This window comes from Chelmon rostratus, chromosome 7 (genome assembly GCF_017976325.1).
Source record: "Chelmon rostratus isolate fCheRos1 chromosome 7, fCheRos1.pri, whole genome shotgun sequence".
Taxonomy (NCBI): domain Eukaryota; kingdom Metazoa; phylum Chordata; class Actinopteri; order Chaetodontiformes; family Chaetodontidae; genus Chelmon; species Chelmon rostratus.
The window spans coordinates 26505164-26523347 of record NC_055664.1 but is presented as its reverse complement, the minus strand read 5'-3'; the positions used below and the strand labels follow the sequence as shown (position 1 = coordinate 26523347).

The 18184-nt window shown below is 44.5% G+C and overlaps 1 protein-coding gene across 2 annotated transcripts; it reads right to left on the bottom strand.

Moving 5' to 3' along the window:
• Window positions 1-4263: 4263 nt before the first annotated feature.
• Window positions 4264-16973, bottom strand: rsf1a (remodeling and spacing factor 1a). Of its 2 annotated transcripts, none has more exons than XM_041941097.1 (18): window positions 16820-16973; window positions 13767-13858; window positions 13425-13517; window positions 13061-13266; window positions 12692-12816; window positions 12255-12362; window positions 10692-12126; window positions 10371-10557; window positions 10072-10281; window positions 9754-9858; window positions 9456-9535; window positions 9280-9328; window positions 8983-9089; window positions 8484-8548; window positions 8035-8209; window positions 6696-6925; window positions 6399-6596; window positions 4264-6053 (listed from the first exon to the last, which is right to left on the bottom strand). In XM_041941097.1, exons 1-18 carry the CDS (start codon window positions 16971-16973, stop codon window positions 5278-5280), a joined length of 4395 nt encoding a protein of 1464 aa, XP_041797031.1. In that variant the 3' UTR covers window positions 4264-5277. The 2 variants fall into 2 exon arrangements, with proteins under 2 accessions (XP_041797031.1, XP_041797032.1); XM_041941098.1 differs by having other exon boundaries at window positions 8035-8203.
• Between the last annotated feature and the right edge of the window lie 1211 nt (window positions 16974-18184).

Here is an 18184-nt window from a genome sequence, read left to right as displayed (position 1 = left end):
TGGTATAAAAAAGGACATTTATCGGGGGTTCAAACAACAGAAACAAATCTCATTTTGAGTTTTATTTTTAATGTTTGACAGGAAGTCCTGCTTATATATGATTATGTCTGCCTTTATTATAGTGTAATTCCAATGTAATTACGCACTGTGGCCACTAGAGGGACAAACATTCATGCTCTGAATATGATACTGCTGCAGTTAGCTTTCCTTTGATCGTGAGACGCTTTGCAGATCGCTCGTCTAACGTTTCTCATTTTAAATTATAGCAAAATAGTAGTCACCCTTGTCTCGGTCGTGTGAGTGTTTTTGTTCAAGGTCCCTCATTGGGCACAACCGTAACGGGCACGTTGATGTTGGATGCGCCATATTTATATGCGTTAATTGTTGGAAGCCTTGATTTCACACAGCAAACAACTGCATAGTACAGTACGAAGTGCAGATATATATGCAGAACATAATGTGATGGAACATCAGAACAACACAAGTTTTTTTGCTATTAAGACACTGGTGTAGTTACATATTATAACCACCGGAGGGCAGTGTATTCGTGGCTATGTACAGTAAATGCTGTAATGGACCATGCCAATTCGTAAAGTCACTCATAACCACATAAGATGACTTCCTGTGAAGCCATTCAAAATAAAACTCAAAATAAACAAATATAGAAGACGAAACTCGCAACATCAGAGCCTTTCAGAATCCTTTTTTTTGGTCTTGAAATGAAGAGTAGAGAAATTAAAAGCGGCCAAAAAAAAAAATCAAAATAATAGTGACAATTGAAATGAGGAATTTAATAAATACATATTAATAGAAAGCAAAAAAGCAAATATAAGAGACATTGGATGTTATCTTAATTATTTGAAAAGTAAGACTAAACTAACTAAAGTAATTTATGCACTTTTATATTTGGACATGAAGATGAAATCAAATTAAATGTCTTGATGGCATCATCACCAGAGACCACAGTGTAAATTTACAGTTTAAATTTTGGGGTTGTTTTTCAGATCAGTTCAAATATCACATGCTCTGATCAGTTAATTGCAAATCAATAATTTAAGTGATACCAAAAATCCATCTCTTGGTTTTTAAAGCTTAAGGCTTAAACGTTGTAGACCTGGACAGTGGATGTGAGAATTTTCGGTTATGGTCAGCTGGGATTCATGACGGTTATATTACATTTCAGTTGTGTTTTCACAGCAGATAAAAGTCTGAAAACCTCCAACAGAAACTTCTCGTCTCTCACGAAAGCTTCCAGGAGGAAAAAAGGCACAGACGCAGTGTTTTTGAAGAGATGCCTGGGATGTTGGTTTTAATAACTTAGAAAACATTTGTTACAGCGATACTACAGGAACAGTACAACAGAGAAATGGAAGGAGCTGCACTCACATCCAGTGGTGCCTCATTGAATCCAGATTAGTTGGACTGAACATTTTAAAACCAGCAGATTCGGCCACAGTGGAGAACTGATGCACATCCGGTTCAGTGCACTGATGTTGGGCTGGTGGCAAAAACACACGTTAATCTGCCCTTTACTGCAAAAACATGTGGGCTGCTCCGTGCTGCCTTGACGAGTTATTAGCGGGTTTGACCTTCCTGTGTGTCCTAACGTGTCGGAGGGTTTTTCACCATGACGACAGGAAACAAACTGAATACTCTGAAAATATCGGGAGTCCAGTTGAGCTCATAAATGAAACCAAATCAACGTTGTGATGATCAAGATGCCGCCTTGCAGGTCTGCATTCAGGGGATTTTCCAGCTAACGAGACCCTGTTAACGAGCATTTTATCTCATTATCACCTGAACGACGGCAGGAAAGTACCTGAAGGAACATTTAGTATTCAGCCGGCGGTGAACCCACATGGCTGAGTGAGAGAGCAGAGCCGGTATGCACCAAACCCAGTAATCCAAATGATCAATTCAACCCTCACATCTTATTTGAGGCTTCTGAGTTAGACTCTGCACAAACAAACCAAACTAAAGTTGTGATTTATTTTAAAGCAGACTGCAAACATCAGCTGGTTTTCTGATTTTCCTCCAAAGCTAAATGTAAACCACTAATTTATTCTGAGGTCTGACTCATTTTTGTTTTTTAATCCTGACAGCATGTTCTTAAAAATGATCAGAAAGGACACCATCAAACAACATTAGTCATGAAGCAAGTTTCAGACCATGAGCTAATAAATAAGATTACTGGTAAACTCTCATGGCTACGGAAACGTCTCTATGAGCTGTTGACCTCTCACAGATTATAAGATCGGTACACACAGGCGACGGTAATAAAGTGCCCGGCTCACTAAAAAGCTCACACATCAACTTTAAAATGGAATGAAAGTAGAAAAATAAACGTCCTTCTTCTCAGAGTTTCTGTTTATGTGCATCTTCAGTTTGCTGTTTCACGTCCACCCTCAAACCTCACTTTAACATTCGACCCCCTGACGACTGACAGAAGCTGTTTTCCACAGATGAAATGTGGAAAGCTGATCAGTCTGGAAGTCTCTCTGCCCTCAGACGTGTGCCGGAGTGTTTTTCACATGAATTTCTGGTCATTGTCGGGTGACGTGTTGGGATAAAAAGAGAAAACATGCAGCAGAAAAACTGGTGTTGGCAGTGACTCGACTGTGTTTGTATCCTGGATGAAGGCCAATTAAAAATCCCAGCAGGTGAAATGTTTTTGCGGCCCTCAGCTGAGTCTCTGAGGCTTGTCGCCGTCAAATTAAACCGGACGTGCAGACCGAAACAGGTTTAACAAACAGCTCAGTCAGAAAGTGCAGAGCGAAGTGACAGACAGAAGAACAGAAATCCGACTCGCAGCCTTGACGTTAAAAACTTTTCTCACATTTCTTTTGACTGGAACAAAGCAGAGCTCGTCTTCTGAGGCACGTTTCCACTGACTGAACAAGCTGTCACGATGAAGCTGAAGCATGAGACAAATCAGAGCGGCGTCGTTTCAGCCTGTCATTGGCATTTAATTTGAATATTTGACCTTTTATTTGTTTGCATCGACCAGCTTCAAACAACACAAACTAATCTCACTTTGATTTTATCTTCACGCCCTCCTTCCTGCTTCAGTTTCAAATCATCAGATTGTTGCTAACTGCACGAATCACTGAATAAAATGAGGGGATTTTTTGAAAAGGATGACCGACGTGATTCGAAGTGATCCTCGCACTTCGCTGCACGGACCCGTGAGCTGTTTGATAAATGTGTTTTATTGCTCCCACTCAGCAAAGAAAGAGTTTCTCAAACACAGGCTCAGAGTTTCATCCAGATCTCTGGAAAGAAACTTTTTTTTTTACAAACATAAAGAAATAAAAGAGGAGTGGAAGGTCTTCAGCTTTCTGCATGTGAGGGGGAATGATCAGAAATTCAAAGATGGGGGAGAGCAGCCTCCTCCTGTCAGCAGCTCGCTTTGAGTGAACAGCAGGATTTGAAGCCTGAACAGTGTTTTGACTGTATGAAGTTAAAGGAGTTCACCAGCTTCTGTCCACACGGCCCCACAGTTCAGCCACTCTTTTACTATTCTACCAGATAAAATCGTTTCAGATGAGCGTGAATCCGACAGTGACGGTGAGTCAGAAGCTGAGATCTGCGGCAGAGAAAACTCACCAGCTCTTTGATGCTAACGTTCTTCACCTGAGCCTCCATCAAAAAATCAAATCAAACAAAGCCTTTTTTCCTTCTTGAAACCTGCTGGCGTCCCCTTCAGGGACATTAAATGTTAAAAACCCTTACGGAGGCCGAACACGGGCCTGACAGCGAGCAGAACTCAGCTTCCTGGTTCGCTGGTCTGCTTTCACACAAACCGCAGAGTCTCGAACAAAACAAGCAAACCGTGATGAAGTCGCAGCTGAAACCTGATCGGTCCACACATCGCGCGCAGCAGCATCTCTCCTGCTCTCCTTCATATAGAAAATAGAACACTATATTTTACAAGAGGACTAAGAGAACAGAACATCTATTATCTTACAGGAACGGCGTACAGGCAGAGTATGTACAGCGAACATGGTCCCGCCAGGCGAAGGTTTGTGAGCGTGGAACAGATGAGCGAGCAGCCTGAAACCGAACACTTGGTCGGAGAGGACGTCCCGGTTGGACCTGGATCCAGACCCGTTCCTGTCCTCACTTTTTTGAATTTTCTTTCCATCTACGTGATCTGACTCACTTCAGGGAACTGAGATGAAATGATTGGAAGCTGCATTGAAAGACCAAATATTTTTAAAGTGACTATTTAACTGCCTGAATTAAGACACGAGTGCTGAATCCTCGTGGTGGTCAGTTTTTTAATCATTGACTTTCTTTTTTTTTTTGTCTGTCCGACACTTCAAAACCTAAAAACACAGTCTATGATCAGATTGTTATGGCAGGAAATCCTCCTCCTCCTCCTGAGAATCTAACCAGACTGAAGCTTTACTGTAGTTTGAGTGTAATTTAGGCTTTCATCATTTGGTTAATTGATTTTCCACAGGATCACTTACAGTTCTCACTTGTACCTCCACGAGGATCTGAACCACGCAGACGGTGTTGACAGGAAACCAAGATAAGGATGGGTGTAGCATGCAGCAGTGCGCCCCCCCCGCCCCCCCGGCTAACGGGTCATTTTCAGTTCAGCACCACGACAATGAAAACACCAAAATTGTGTTTGTGACAAAAACAAACACAATTCCGTTCACTTCCATTGTATTTGGGTGGAGACAAAGAAAGCAAAGCTGTGCACCGGCAGACGGCTGCGGGGATCCAGTCTGCTCTCCGACCATCAGCTCGATCCAAAGTGTTCGGTTTGACGCTGGCGCTCTCCTCGGCGGCGGGTTATTAAGTGCTATGAGAATGATGAAGTGCTTTAGGATGAGGTACACTACAAACAGATCCTGTGTCCAGACGGGACGAATCCACTGTCATCCTGTCACATGGACCCACCAGAACGACACCCGCAGCTCCAGAGTTCGGAGAAATGGTCACGATGAGCTCGGGCCGCGTGCGAGCGCGTCCACTGACACCCGACGTGCCGGCAGTCCCGCGGCGAGGTCGGTTTTTGGTCCGGCTGGCTTCCGTTGTGCCAGGGCCGACGGCGAGTGGAAATGAGTGACGTACAGCACGTGACCGTGGAAAGCACTCTACCACAATACAACAGCGAGGTGGAAGAGCAAGACGGGAGGGCGAGAGGGGGAAGAGGTGGAGGGGGAGGGAGCCAGTTCCAGAGGTGGTTTGTGGGTAAAAAGGCCTGACAGTTAAAAGAAACGACTGAAACAAAGAAGCGAGCGTTACTCACACAGACAGCCATCATGACTGCGGACTGTTCTGGACAGAGTTTAATGAGTCTGTCTGGCCCTCCTCCTCCTCCTCCTCCTCCTCCTCGTCTTCCTCCTCCTCTGGATGTAAGGGGCCATTGTGCCTGCCTGATCCTGCACTGTCCCTGGGCCCAGCGGGACTTCCCGCCCCGGGCTTCGCCGGGCCTCTGGAGGTCCGATGTCCGTTTGACGGAGACAGGCTACGGCCCCTCCCCTTGTCCTGAGCGTCGCTGTCGGCCCTCCTCTCCGCCGCCGAAGACTTTTTGGTCGTCGCCTTCTGTCTTCCCTCCTCCTCCTCCTCCTCGTCTTCCTCTTCGTCGTCGTCGGAGTCGATGCGGTTGAGTCTTTTGCGGACTGGACGGTCCTCTTCCGATGACGACTCGGATTCTTCTGACTCCTCCTCGTCTTCCTCGTCCGTGGAAGGGCGCCGTTTCTTCAGCATCTGAGCGAGCCGTTTGCGCCGCTGCTGGGACAGTATCTCCCTCCTCTTCCCCCTGCCCATCTTCTCCAGGTCCTCCTCTTCTCTGTCCGTCCTCTTTAATCTCCTCCGCTTGTCTTTCTCCTTCTCCAACAGTTTCCTTTTCAGCCGCCTGCCTCTCTCTCCGTCATCCTCCTCCTCGTCTTTGTACCTCCTCTGCTTTTCTCTCTTCCTGTTCCTCTGCAGGTTTTCCTCCTCTCTCCTCCTCCTGTTCACTCTCCTTCTCTGCTCATCTTCCTCTTCGTCTTCATAGTCGTCCTCCTCATCAGAGTCTCTGGAAGAAGGCGACACTACGAGAGAAACAGAGACAGCTTTCAGTTATTGGCCTTCCTCCTGTATTCATTACTAGAGAGTTAAATAAAAGTTCAATAAAAAGCTTTTTTCAGTCGTGTGTCTGAAACACAAAATCAAAAATAAATCACATGTTTGCTCACTTCCTATTATTCAGCCGTCAGTTTTTCCTCATTTGAATTGAGGGTCAAAGGTCAGGTGTATGTTGGACTGATTGTAAAGACACATTTTAGATTTTTGGTGATATAAATAAAACTGACAGGAAATGAGTGAACTTGTCAATAACAGCTTGTGGTTTCTACTTCCTGCTCATGAATTCAAAGTGAAAGGAGGTGGCGACTGACCATCGCTGTAGTCGCTCGACAGATGCTCCTTGCGTGGCCTGCCGCGCCCTTTGACCTTGTGCTTGTTGCCGGAGGTCCGGGAATTGTCCGACGACTCGGACGTCTCGCGGTAGTTGACCTGCTGGCGCTGGCCCCGCCTCAGGCCCCGCCTCTTCTTGTCAGCGTCGCTGTCAGTCATGTCGCTGAACTGATCCGAGTCTGGAGAGGATGCGGTGATGGCGAAAATGGGTAGATTACAATTTTGATAATCAATGAATTGTCATGCAAAAAAAAAATGTGTCTTGGAGGGAGACTCACCCATTTCTTCATCAGTGTCCTCCTCCTCTTCCTCGGAGGAGCGTCTCCGCCGCCGCCTCAGCCGTTTCCTGCCCCTGCGCTGAGTCCTGCTGGGTCGGAGTTTAGACACCCCTCTCAGTGCCCGTCTGGGGCGGGTCCCACTGTCCAAGCTGCCCATGTCGCTGCCCGCATCCTCATCTTCCTCCTCATCATCATCTGCCCCTGACGCACCGAAATCCTCATCCTCTGAGCTTTGAGGGGGAAGAGGATTAGAAACATGAGCCAAATGGAAGAAAATGCATCTTAAAGAGAGAACGGTGACACGGAAACAGAAACACAGACGAGGGAAGTCGCATAAAACTAAATAAAAAAAGAAGCTTTTCGACCTTCATTCACTCAAATACGGTACAATTTCTTCTTTTTTTTTTTTTTACAAATGTCAAAACTTCAACAATTAGTGTCCTCAGCTCCCAAACACTGACTGAGTGTTGTTAAAATAAGAAGTGACGTATTCATTTCTTTAGTAGGTAATTGAGCACTTAATGTGTAGATATACCTGCCAACCTCTGCATACCAGGGAATGTGAATCTGAAGGTCTATAAATATATGTGTAAACAGGTAATTATGCAAATATATGGGCATGTTAATGTGCTCAGGAAGGTAGACTTGGGCCATCACTCATACTATTTTTTTTCCTCTCTCTCATTGATTATTTATTCATTTAATTAGTATTTCAATTAAAGATTATTATTTATTTATTATGATGATTATTTTTTTATTTATTATCTTATTTATTTCTACTTTGACCCTTTCTCACCATTTAAATTCTGTTTCATTATTCAATTTTACTCTGTATTGAGTAATAAGGGTCATATTGAAGGTGGTAGCACCCCCTTTAAGTTACGACCTTGTTCCTGTACCTCCAATGCTACCTCGGTGTACGTCAGGGGTCATATTTTGATTGTTTTATTTTATTTGAACTCTATTTTTATGTGAATTTTCTGTTGTTTACATGATGTGCTGTAAGATTTGTTATGATTTTGTTCTTAATAAAAATTTGATTGAAAAAAAGAGGTGACGTAGCAGAGTGGTGTGTTGCAAACATCAAATTCAGAACGAGTGTATATTTACAAAAAATAATAAAGTTTATCAGTTTGAATTTAAATATTTTGTGTTTGTGTTGTATTATCAATTAAATGGGGGTCAAAAAGCATTTGAAAATCATTGCATTCTCTTTTTATTTATGTTTTACGCAGCGTCTCAGCTTATTTGAATGAGTGTTGCAGAAAAGTGCAAATAAGGGAAAGGAAAGTAACTCTGGCCTCATAAAGAAGAAAATCTGTGTGTGTGTGTGTGTTACCTGTTGCTGAGCATGAACTCGTCTTCGCTCTCTGCTGCCGTGCTGTCACTCTCCAGGTCATTCAGTCTCCGTTTCTTCCTGTTTCTGGCAGAGTAGGCCTGGCTTCTGATTGGCCGCTGGCTCTCCTTGCCGTCCTCTGATTGGATAGCTGTGATGTCTTTGTCTTGCCCTGCTCCTACATCAGAATAGTCCAAATTAGAGGTCACTTACAGTTAAACTTTGGGTTCTCAGTCCTCTTCATTTGGTGGAAATTCTGTCAGTGTGCTGCTTCACACCTCGAGCAACACAGGCATTTAGTCAGTTTCATACTTTAACATTAGGCTGTTTATTGTGCTGCTTTACTGGAATAACTAATTAAAACTAAGCCGTCACTGATGTCATATTTTCCTGCCAGCTGCTCACGTCTTCTAAGGAGATTTAATTTTCTAAGCTTCACATTGTCCTCTCACCACCACAGAGGTCCCCGATGTCCTCCTCTATAGCCTCATCAATGGCATCGTCGAAGTCATCAAACCTGCAGCACACACACACAAAACACACAAGCTGACAGCATCTGTGGGATCTCACATTTTTATTGTTTCCACAATAAATTCTACTTTCCCTGCACATCTGAGCCACCTGATCTTCTCCTCATATTTATGATGATCTTGTGACAGTAGAAAAGTGTTGTACTGAAGCATTTCAGCAGCCCTTCTGTTAGCGTCAGAGGTCAAATTGTAAACAATGGGACTGAAGTATAGACCGAAACGCTCTCCCACTTAACGACAGATGGTTGCAGCGAACAAAACACCAACAAAGCAGAAGACAGGAGAAGCCTGCTAGCTAACGACATCCTGAAAGTTAACAATGGAGGTTGCACATTTATTAAAAACTTCGTAGCTGAATGTAACATTACGTTGTTTGTTCACACACAGCACCGTACCTGTAACCCCGCCCGGCCACACTCACCTGTAGCTGATGTGCTTCCTCGCTCTGGTTGATCTCCTCCCCAGATTTTTACACTTTTTGGAATCTTTCTTCTTTGCCGACTTCTCCTCTTCCTCCTCATCTCCCTCCTAAGACAGCATGTCAACGTGTTAAAAATAATCTAAAAATAAAACTCACGCACTCGAGTCACCACAGGGCAAATCTGTTCAAAGAAACCGACATGTGATGAAGCCGTGTGTCATGGCTCCTGTGTTCAAATGAAAAAATCTAATCAAACTTGAAGAGGTCACGCTCTGGCTCTCTTTGTGATCCACTCACAGGAATGATGTTCTCCACACTGATTCCCACGTACACCAGCCGCTCCCTCCTGGAGAGACAGCGGAGACGAGGGTCAAAATCCACACCAACACTTTGATCGTGTGGTCATTAATAAATGCTAGATTGACTGATTGATCATCGTGTGTGTGTGTGTGTGTGTGTGTGTGTGTGTTTACCTCCTCTCTGCTCGCTCTTTTTTCTTCAGAGCACTGTCCAGGTTCTCCAGCTGCTCCTCCAGTTTTTCACACAGCAGCTTCTGAAGGGAGCAAAACCAAACCAATGTGGTGTTTGTTAGCTCTGGGTATCAAACCTCAACACTGTATTAGCACCACTGAAACATGTCCAGACCTGATACTGAAGGTCTTGGTCAGGGTTTTATATAGTCGTACCACCACAATGTAAATATCTTTCAGATTGATAAGAGATTAAATGTGCTTTATGTGTTAGTCCTTCTCTCTGTCACACACAGCTTACATGTTGGCAGGGTGGACAGAACCATTCTCCATCTGGAATCAACATGAGCGGCGGCCGCAGACAGGCAGTGTGATATCCACTATCACAAGAGTCACACAGCAGGATCTGAGGACACACACAGACACACAGACACACACACAGTGGAATAACTCTTAGCACTCATAGCACCACCATGCTAAGCTACATACAGCCTTTAAGTGAGAGGATTTCCAAAACGATTTCTTACCATAAATACCCACACATATGTGCACAGAGTACAATATGTATAATAAAATAATGGAACAGTCTCTCAGACCACCGCACTCGCTCGTCTCTCACCAGTTCAGGGTGGTTGGGCAGGCCGCAGTGACTGCAGGCATCCTCGCTGGGAATCTCCTCTGATTTACACGATTCTTCGGAGTCGCTCCCTCCTTCGCTCTCCTCCTCTCGTCGTTTCCTCCGTCTGTCCTCCATCTCGCCTCCCTCGTTCAGTTTGCGCCTCTTCGAGCGAATGTTGGACCATCGGGGGCGTCGGTGCCTCCTTTTGCCCTGAAAACGCAGCAGAGAAAGAGAAGCAAAGAAAGATTAGAGCGGAGAAATAACCCGAGTTCATGTGTTGTGTCACACACACTGATTACCCTTTGTTTCCTAGTTTGACCAACAGGTTCTGTTTTTCTGTCTTTCTTGGTGGTGATGTCCTGTTCCTCTTCGTCTTCTTCCTCTTCCTCCTCCTCCTCCTCCTCCCCCTCCTCCCTCGTTCTGGTAGGCAGTGCTTGTTTTCTTTGTGGTTTCTTTCTCTGGCTCTCCGCCGCCTTCGAGCTCGGCCTGCAGGTTGGCAAAGCAGATGATCTTCAAGAACAGACGGAACTGAATTTACTGTCAAAACCAAACCAGCTGTGCCTCAGATTGCAAAGAAAAAGTCGAACTCGTCAGTTTTGAGGAATGTATTCCACACATACCTGCAGATCCTCGCAGATCTCCTCAGTGGCCTCCCTTCCTCATGCACCTCTTGGTCCCTCTCTTTCTCCTCCTCTTTTCCCCCTTTTCCCCTCAACTTGTTTCTCCTGTGGGGAGGAATCTTGATCTTCAACCTGATTCCTTCTTTCTGGAGTTCAGAGGAAGCTTCCTCAAGGGGACCCTGCCTCTCCTCAGTTCCAGGACCAGAGTCCTTCACCCTAAACGGGGCTGCAAACCTACCGTTGACCCCATCTCCCTGGTGGTCCTTTGTTTCCTGCTGGTCTACTTTTGGAGGTGGGACGGTGCTCCCTGAGTCTGCCTCCAGCTTTCCTGACGTGCTTTTATTCTTTTCATGATCATCTTTACTTCTTTCTTCTGCCACAGGGCATCCAGACACCTCTCTTCTCCTCTCCTCCCTCTCGTCCAGGCTGTCATATTTCTTTTGATGACTGCTGAAGCCAGTTTTCTTCCCCTTGTCTAAATGCTCCTCTGTCGTTTTTTTACTCTGGTCTTCTGCTGTCTGCCTTTTGGGTTCCTCTGTGGACTGAGACAGCGAGGAAACACAGACAGAATCCACTTTTCTCTCGACCACTTCAGGGAGCTGATCAGATTTTAAGGATGAAACCAGTAGTTTTTTGGCTGTTTGAGCCTCCATCACTGCATGAGGAGCAGGAGCAGCCACTGTCTCTCCTTCAACAGGTCCCTTCCTTACTAGTACTGACTGCCGGCTCACCTCCCTCTCTTCCTCCACAGCTCTGGAGCCCTGGTGGTCTGAACTCGGCCCATTTTGTTCCTGTTGATCCGCAATGGGGGCTCTGTGACGCTCAGATGGGCTGCGGATGACCCCTACATGCCCTACCACACCGACTTGTCCTATGACCCCTATAACTCCATTTTGGCCCTCTTTGTGCGGCAGGAGGAGAGACGCTCTCCCGTTGGTCAGTTCCTGCCTCGATGCAGTGACCACTAGTTGCTGTTGCTGTTGCTGTTGTGAGGCAGCTTGACCACCAGGGGCTGCTAATGAGTTCGGTACCTTGCCCTCTCTTCCATGCGTGTCCTTGGTGTGGATCACTGAGGGGTTACACACAATAATACTACTGCTGTTACTGTTGTTAAGGTGGTTGCTGTGGTAGCTCTCAGCAAGCTTAAGCTCCCTCTTCTTCAGTGGTATCTTGGCCTGCTGGCTGCTTCTGACGACTGCCCGCTCTGCTTCCTCCTCCTTGTTCGTTTCCGGTTTTGTCAAAGTCGCACCTGGTGCCATGACGACCGAGACAGCGTTTTTGGGGGCATCAGCATCCCTGGATTCTGATTTGATGATGGTGGTGATGGTGCTCACGCGGTTATCGAAGACAGGCGGTTTGTGGTCCAACTTCTCTTCTTTCACTTCAGCTTCCGTGCTTTCCTGCTTGATAGGTGGCATCTGCTCCTGCTTTACCACTGCAAAACAAAAAAGGCAACAGTTATACTCCTAGAAACAGCAAACAAACTTGTCTCAATTCAACGTGCTTTTTCTCAGGAAGCAAACAAAAAAGTGGGATAACTGGAAGTTTCTTTAATCTCAGTACCTTGTTTTAGGGGCTTCTCTTCCTTTACAGGGTCAACCTTCTTAATATCAGTGTGTTCCTCTGCGTTGATGGAAGGTTCAGGGTTGGTGCTTACAATGGCCTCATCCCCTAAATCATCATAACAAATACAGACACACACACACTCAGTCATTCACAGTCAATCTTGTGGGTATTTCAAGTTTTTTTTTTACCCATTATCATTACTGCTGTGGCTTGACTATTGGCACAGGGCGGACCAAACAAGAAAATCATGTGTGATATTAGACTTTTCAGATATTTACAGATAATAAGATTATTTTAGTCACTTCAAATATTTTACCTCTGTTAAAATTTTGAGACTAATGCTAGCATGAATTCTTAAGCTCTCAATCCACTGATGGCTTTTCCATCCATTACATGAACCCTACGAGCCAAAGCAACTCATTACCCAAACATACCTGCATCTTTCACTGTGGGGCTGGTGCTCCTGGGTCCAGCCTGGTTCTGGTCCCGCTCCTGATTCAGGTTTGGCTCAACCTGGGCCTTGAGAAGCTCTAGAGCTTCAGCCAGGTCGTTACGTGTCCTGAGAGGACAGTATGGATGAGTGGTTCAAACAGGATATATATCAACAGGAGAGAAGGATTTAGAAAGACTTTGAAAGAAGAAAACAACTGTTCTAAGAAAATAAGCTGCAGATGGTAAAAAAAAATCCTTTTTTACAAACAGAGGAAACATTAACAATAGATGTGATTGCAGCCTGAGACACTGGTGCCACCTGTCCAAACATTACGAGAGACATATCCACCAGACAAAGACAACAGGACTACCTAACGATGCAGGTCCAGGTGGATCCATCCTGGTCGTCCTGCTCCTCCGTGTACAGCCGGATGTTCTGCTCCTGGTCCAGCTGCAGCCAGTACATCAGGCCCTGCCGGTCCCGACCTATAGGCTGCAGGCGCATCTTCTCTGGGTCCTCCTCATTAATCGCCATCTTGAACTTTAGGTTGTCATCGAACTGACACTCACAAAGATACTGCAGGGCAAACGAAATAAATGTGTGGAACAAGGAGGGGGAGTTGAAGGGGAAAAACATAACAAAGAGTGGGTTAATGTGGTTGTTGCACTCACTGCAGATGCTTGCAGTCTACTGGCTGCACTAATTACATGAAGTACAAACAGGGCATGTCATACTTTGAGGATACTTGACTTGCACTCCATGGACATTTCCTGGTAGCCCTTCTGCTCCAGCTCCCATGCCCAGGTACTGTTCAACTCCTGGCAAACCTACAGGACACAATGATTACATACAGTCACTGCATACAAGCCTGTTTGCACAAGTTATCTGTCCCATCGCTGATACGTCTGGTTTAATCTTCTTTCATATGCCTCCTCCTCAACCAACTGATATCCCTCACCTCATCCTCCCCTTCCAAGCATGTAGAAGAACAGACCCTACTTCATTTTTACAGCAAACCTGTGCAGTTAGTGTAAATTGAATCTGCAGTCGAACACACACGTACACAGAGCCCTCACCTTAGCCAGGTATTTTTCCCAGCGGTCAGTAGACACAGTCCTCCCCAGTTTTCTGAGCAGCTTGACGTGGAGCTCCACAAGGGGTTTAGGAACTGGAAGACACACAGGATGATCAGAAACATAACACTGCTCATCTTAACTTTTCAGAAACTGCTACAAGCCCAGCATCAACAAACAGTCAATCTCCTGAAGTGCAAATAATCACGTCTTTTTCTACAGCGGACCATCTCGTACCTCCCTGTTTAGGTGGCTAAACAGGCAGCGTTATTTCCCTTTTAAAGATCAATCACATCACAAAACACAGGAGTGGATTTGCATTTATGTTTGGTCAATATTTTCATCATTATGTGTGTTACAGTCTTAGATCACAGTTTTGGATTGTTCTTTTGGGGGATTTTTAATGAAACCAATCAATGACTCAACAGCGTGATTAAGATCTAAAGATTCAACAGAATGATGAATTTAGAAACAAAAACAGATGTGTTGACTAATGGCCTCTTTTTCCATGAAAAACAGGTCTGTCCAAACCTGACCCAGGTCCGAAAGGGCACTAAACGAGTCGGACGCAAACCCAACGTAGTTAATATAACATGGCGCCTAAGCTGAAGTTTGTATTAAGCTAAGCTTGCCTGTTTACCCTGACTCATATGTGTGGGCACCTTGTAAATGATCATGAAAAGCCTCGTTTAATACAGGGTATAGCCAGATCGTTTAGTAGATTGCTAGCCCAGCCAACGTGACCCGACTCAATCATCATTTCTGAACTTTTGTACGAACCCACCCCTCCCTGTCAGGTCCCAACAGGTCCTGACAGGCTCAGGACAAGCATCCACCTGCTGGTCTGTAACAGCAGATAAACAACTTAACAGCCTTTCAGTCTAAACGCTGGTCGTGCACTCGCTTGTATCTTTATTTCATAAATAAATGAAAGAGGAAAATGACATTTATGATTCCAGCCATGACCGACAGACTCAAAGCTTGATATATCACTTTATTTGGGGGCCTATGAGCCATTTTATCAGTGCAACTTAAATGTCCTGAGACACCGATAAAAAGGAGACACACTTGTCAGTGTTTTAACACATTGCTCAGTGTACTTCTTATAATCAACAATAACAGTGCTACTTTTAAAAAGATTTCGGCACTGAAAGTATTATCATGATAACTAGTGCTGTGTTAGCTTATGAATAGTTTATACTGTCTGCTCAGTGCTTGGTAAATAGATGTTCACTGTGTCTGTGGCTCTCAAAACTGGATGCCAGCTATTTCCTGGGTAGATATTTGTGACAATGTGAACAGTCATATGCAGCAAATGATTTTTGCACATACAGTAAAAACAAGGCTCTAAAGTTGACCAAATTTAAGATAAGCCGATGCTCTACTTCTCTCTCTCTCTCTAAGTTCTTTATTAATGAGATGTCTCTTTGAGGTGTTTCTAACAGATGTTGACATGTACCTCACTGGTGCAGAAAGGCTAACTTAACCATGTGTCATTACAGACTAGATTCAAAACACAACTCTGGCCATTTTTGTTTGTACCTACTTTTTATTTACCTGTGTTAATTCTCATCTCAATCGTGTATTATTAGGCATTTACGTCTTTATTCAGGATATAAGAGATAACAGCAGTGTCAGGATTAATATAACATCTGTCCTCTGACTGTTGTAGGCCTTGATGTTGTTGTGACTGTCAGTTCTGCCTCCAAAACAAGAAGGAAATCCCAGAAGCATCTGTAAATAAACTAATAACTAAAAATACAACGTTGAACCCACACACGGCTCTGATGTGTGGTCTGATGTGACACTGTCACGGAGCCCAAGAATTTACAGGAAATTCCACTTTCCTTTACTGGCACGATAAACTTTAGGTTTCTACGTTTTCACATTATCAACAGACCCACAATCCCGGCTGTGAAAACGCTTTTAATCTTGGCTGACTCTGAAATGTCAGATACATATTACAACTAACGGCAGTGTAAATATTAACTGTTATTTCTAACTCTGTTCTATTTAACGTTACGGTATAGAAGCTAAGCAACATAACTAACGGTAACGTCCGTTGAAAAGTAACTAGCTAAAGGCAAGAGCAGCCGACATGACTTAAAAAGCTACTAACACAACAGCTTCGAAATTTAACATCTATTCTAAAACCTGTAACGCGGTAAATTAACTGTAGTGCTTCGTGTTGTACTCTCACTAAAAGTTGACGGAACCGTAATGCTAACTAATTAGCCAGCAGCTAGCGTCCATACTGCGCATGTGCAGATTTGACAGCCGCTCTACCAATGGCAAAAAAATAACATCCACTGTTTTTAGCTAACATCAGTAGCTCAGTTTTGTCAGCCGTCTAAAGTACAGAGCGAAGACAAATATATTATTGTCGTGAGCAAATAATTACCATACACTGAATGGATTGACATATTGATGTCATTCCAATTCGACTGCCTGTGAGGCAAGGCCGGTGAAAAATTACACCTGACAACACTCCGGAGCTAGTTGGTTGGCCGTGTGTGGTCACTAGGCTGTGCTGCATCATGGCTCCCACACCAAGTTTAGCGTTAACAGATCAATATCAACCTTGACAACATTATCGACGACAGTCACTTGGCTCTTACCAAAACCCTTTGGGGTAGCGTGCCAAATTCTGTAGCCCTGTCTGTATCCGTTTCCTCTAACTTTAGCACAAACATACAACATAGTCCAAAGTGTGTAAAATTTAGAGTGGAGCTAGCTGTATGTTAGCGGTCTAACGTTACGTTTTCTCTCTGCCCAAATGTTTCGTTAGAAACTTGGACAAAAAATTGTCGTTTACACGGAAAACGGGCTGTGTCAGAGTCAACAACCGGTAAGAAAGCGTAACTAAGAGGCTCGCTGACTAAACTCACTCCAGTGCTGCTCTCCGGGCCACACACTCAACATTTTCGTCATCCTCATCATCATCACGATGATGATGGTGATGGTGGTAGTGGTGGACCCCTTCTCCTTCGGTTTCAAGTGTCGCAGCTTTCCACCACTTCTTCGCCCCACCGCCACCACTACCACCGATCTCTCACCTGTCGTTGTGTCCCGCAGATACCTCTCCATCTGCGGGAAAGTCATCTCGGGCAGATCCAGCGCCGCTCCGTATCGCTCCAGGAACGAACATACCTCCGCGAAGCTCGGGCAGAGCGCCGGGCCGGAGCTTCTCACCACCACCGGAGCAGCCATCTTTCCAGGCGGAGAGAAACAGGAGGGGAGGGCTCGCTGTTAGGATGCGACTGTGTGCGAATGAAATGAATGGAGGGAGTGAAGCTTCCACCGATGTCAAGGTAAACAGTACGAGAGCCCGCACATTCCGAGTAAGATTTTCAGAATAAAACCGCTTGGGACGTGCGTGCTGTGATTCTCAAAGAAAGAATCAAAATTAAAGGATGTAAATGACCACTCTTATTTCCGTGAACTACTTCGAAACCATTTTAACTACGTTAAGAATGTGATGTTTTTATTTTTATTTTTTGTTTCCATTAGATACACATTTTAAACCTGTATTTTAGGCATACAATCATGCTCTTTCCGGTAGCATTGTTCAGCTATTACAGCAACTTGACCTAGCTGTGAGAAGTTGGGAGGACCAGGAGTCCCTAGCGAGAAATGCCCAGAATTCAATGCGATAGACCAACATCAAAAATATTTCAAAATGGTTTTGTTTTTTTAGCCCTCATATTTCAACAGAATACACAAAGTATCGTATATTAACTCTTCATCAAAAATTATAAACCTAACGTAGGCGTGAACGATGGCTCCAAACTGCCATTTTATCTCTCGTGATTTGTATTGATAGTACATACAGTTTGGTGCTGAATTGTGGAGCTGTGTACCGCTGCATGCTGCGTAGATAGTCACGCTGCCCTGGAGGATGCTGCCTTTACTGACTGTTGGAAACAAACAGAATCTCAGGAAGAAATCACAGTTTTCTCGAGAAAGTTTGCGAGTTGTCAGAATTTTGACATCATGATTTTGACTTCATAGAGAACCCCGATGAAAACCATAACCCAATGAAGCAGAATTAGCACTTTATATTGTAAACAGATTAAGTTAAGTAATCTTTTATTGATTCCCGTTGGTAAAGTCATTCTCTGCATTTAATCAATCCGAGGTCTCAGGTGCACCGTGGTCAAGGGCACTGACAGAGACTCAACTGAACACACATGCTCATAAACAAAGCCCAAAGATGTTTTTTTTTCCTCTAATGTAGTCTACTACTGAATTTCTACTCATTTTAAACATCTGAAATTTGAATTTATGTGTTGGAGCTTTACGTGGACATTGAATCAGTCGACATCACATAATGATGTCAACTGAGTTCATCAGCTGAGGATTTCATGAAAACATTGTCCTGCTGTAGTTGAAACAACTATCCCATCTCAGGAGCTGTTGTT

Excerpts from the sequence above, each read along its gene's own strand:
- rsf1a (XM_041941097.1), bottom strand. The coding sequence starts at position 16,973 with ATGGCTGCTCCGGTGGTGGTGAGAAGCTCCGGCCCGGCGCTCTGCCCG. Across the intron at positions 13,267-13,424 it reads GCAAGTCAAGTATCCTCAAA|TATCTTTGTGAGTGTCAGTT; the intron begins GTATGACATGCC and ends TTTGCCCTGCAG. Across the intron at positions 10,282-10,370 it reads GTCAAACTAGGAAACAAAGG|GGCAAAAGGAGGCACCGACG; the intron begins GTAATCAGTGTG and ends CTGCGTTTTCAG.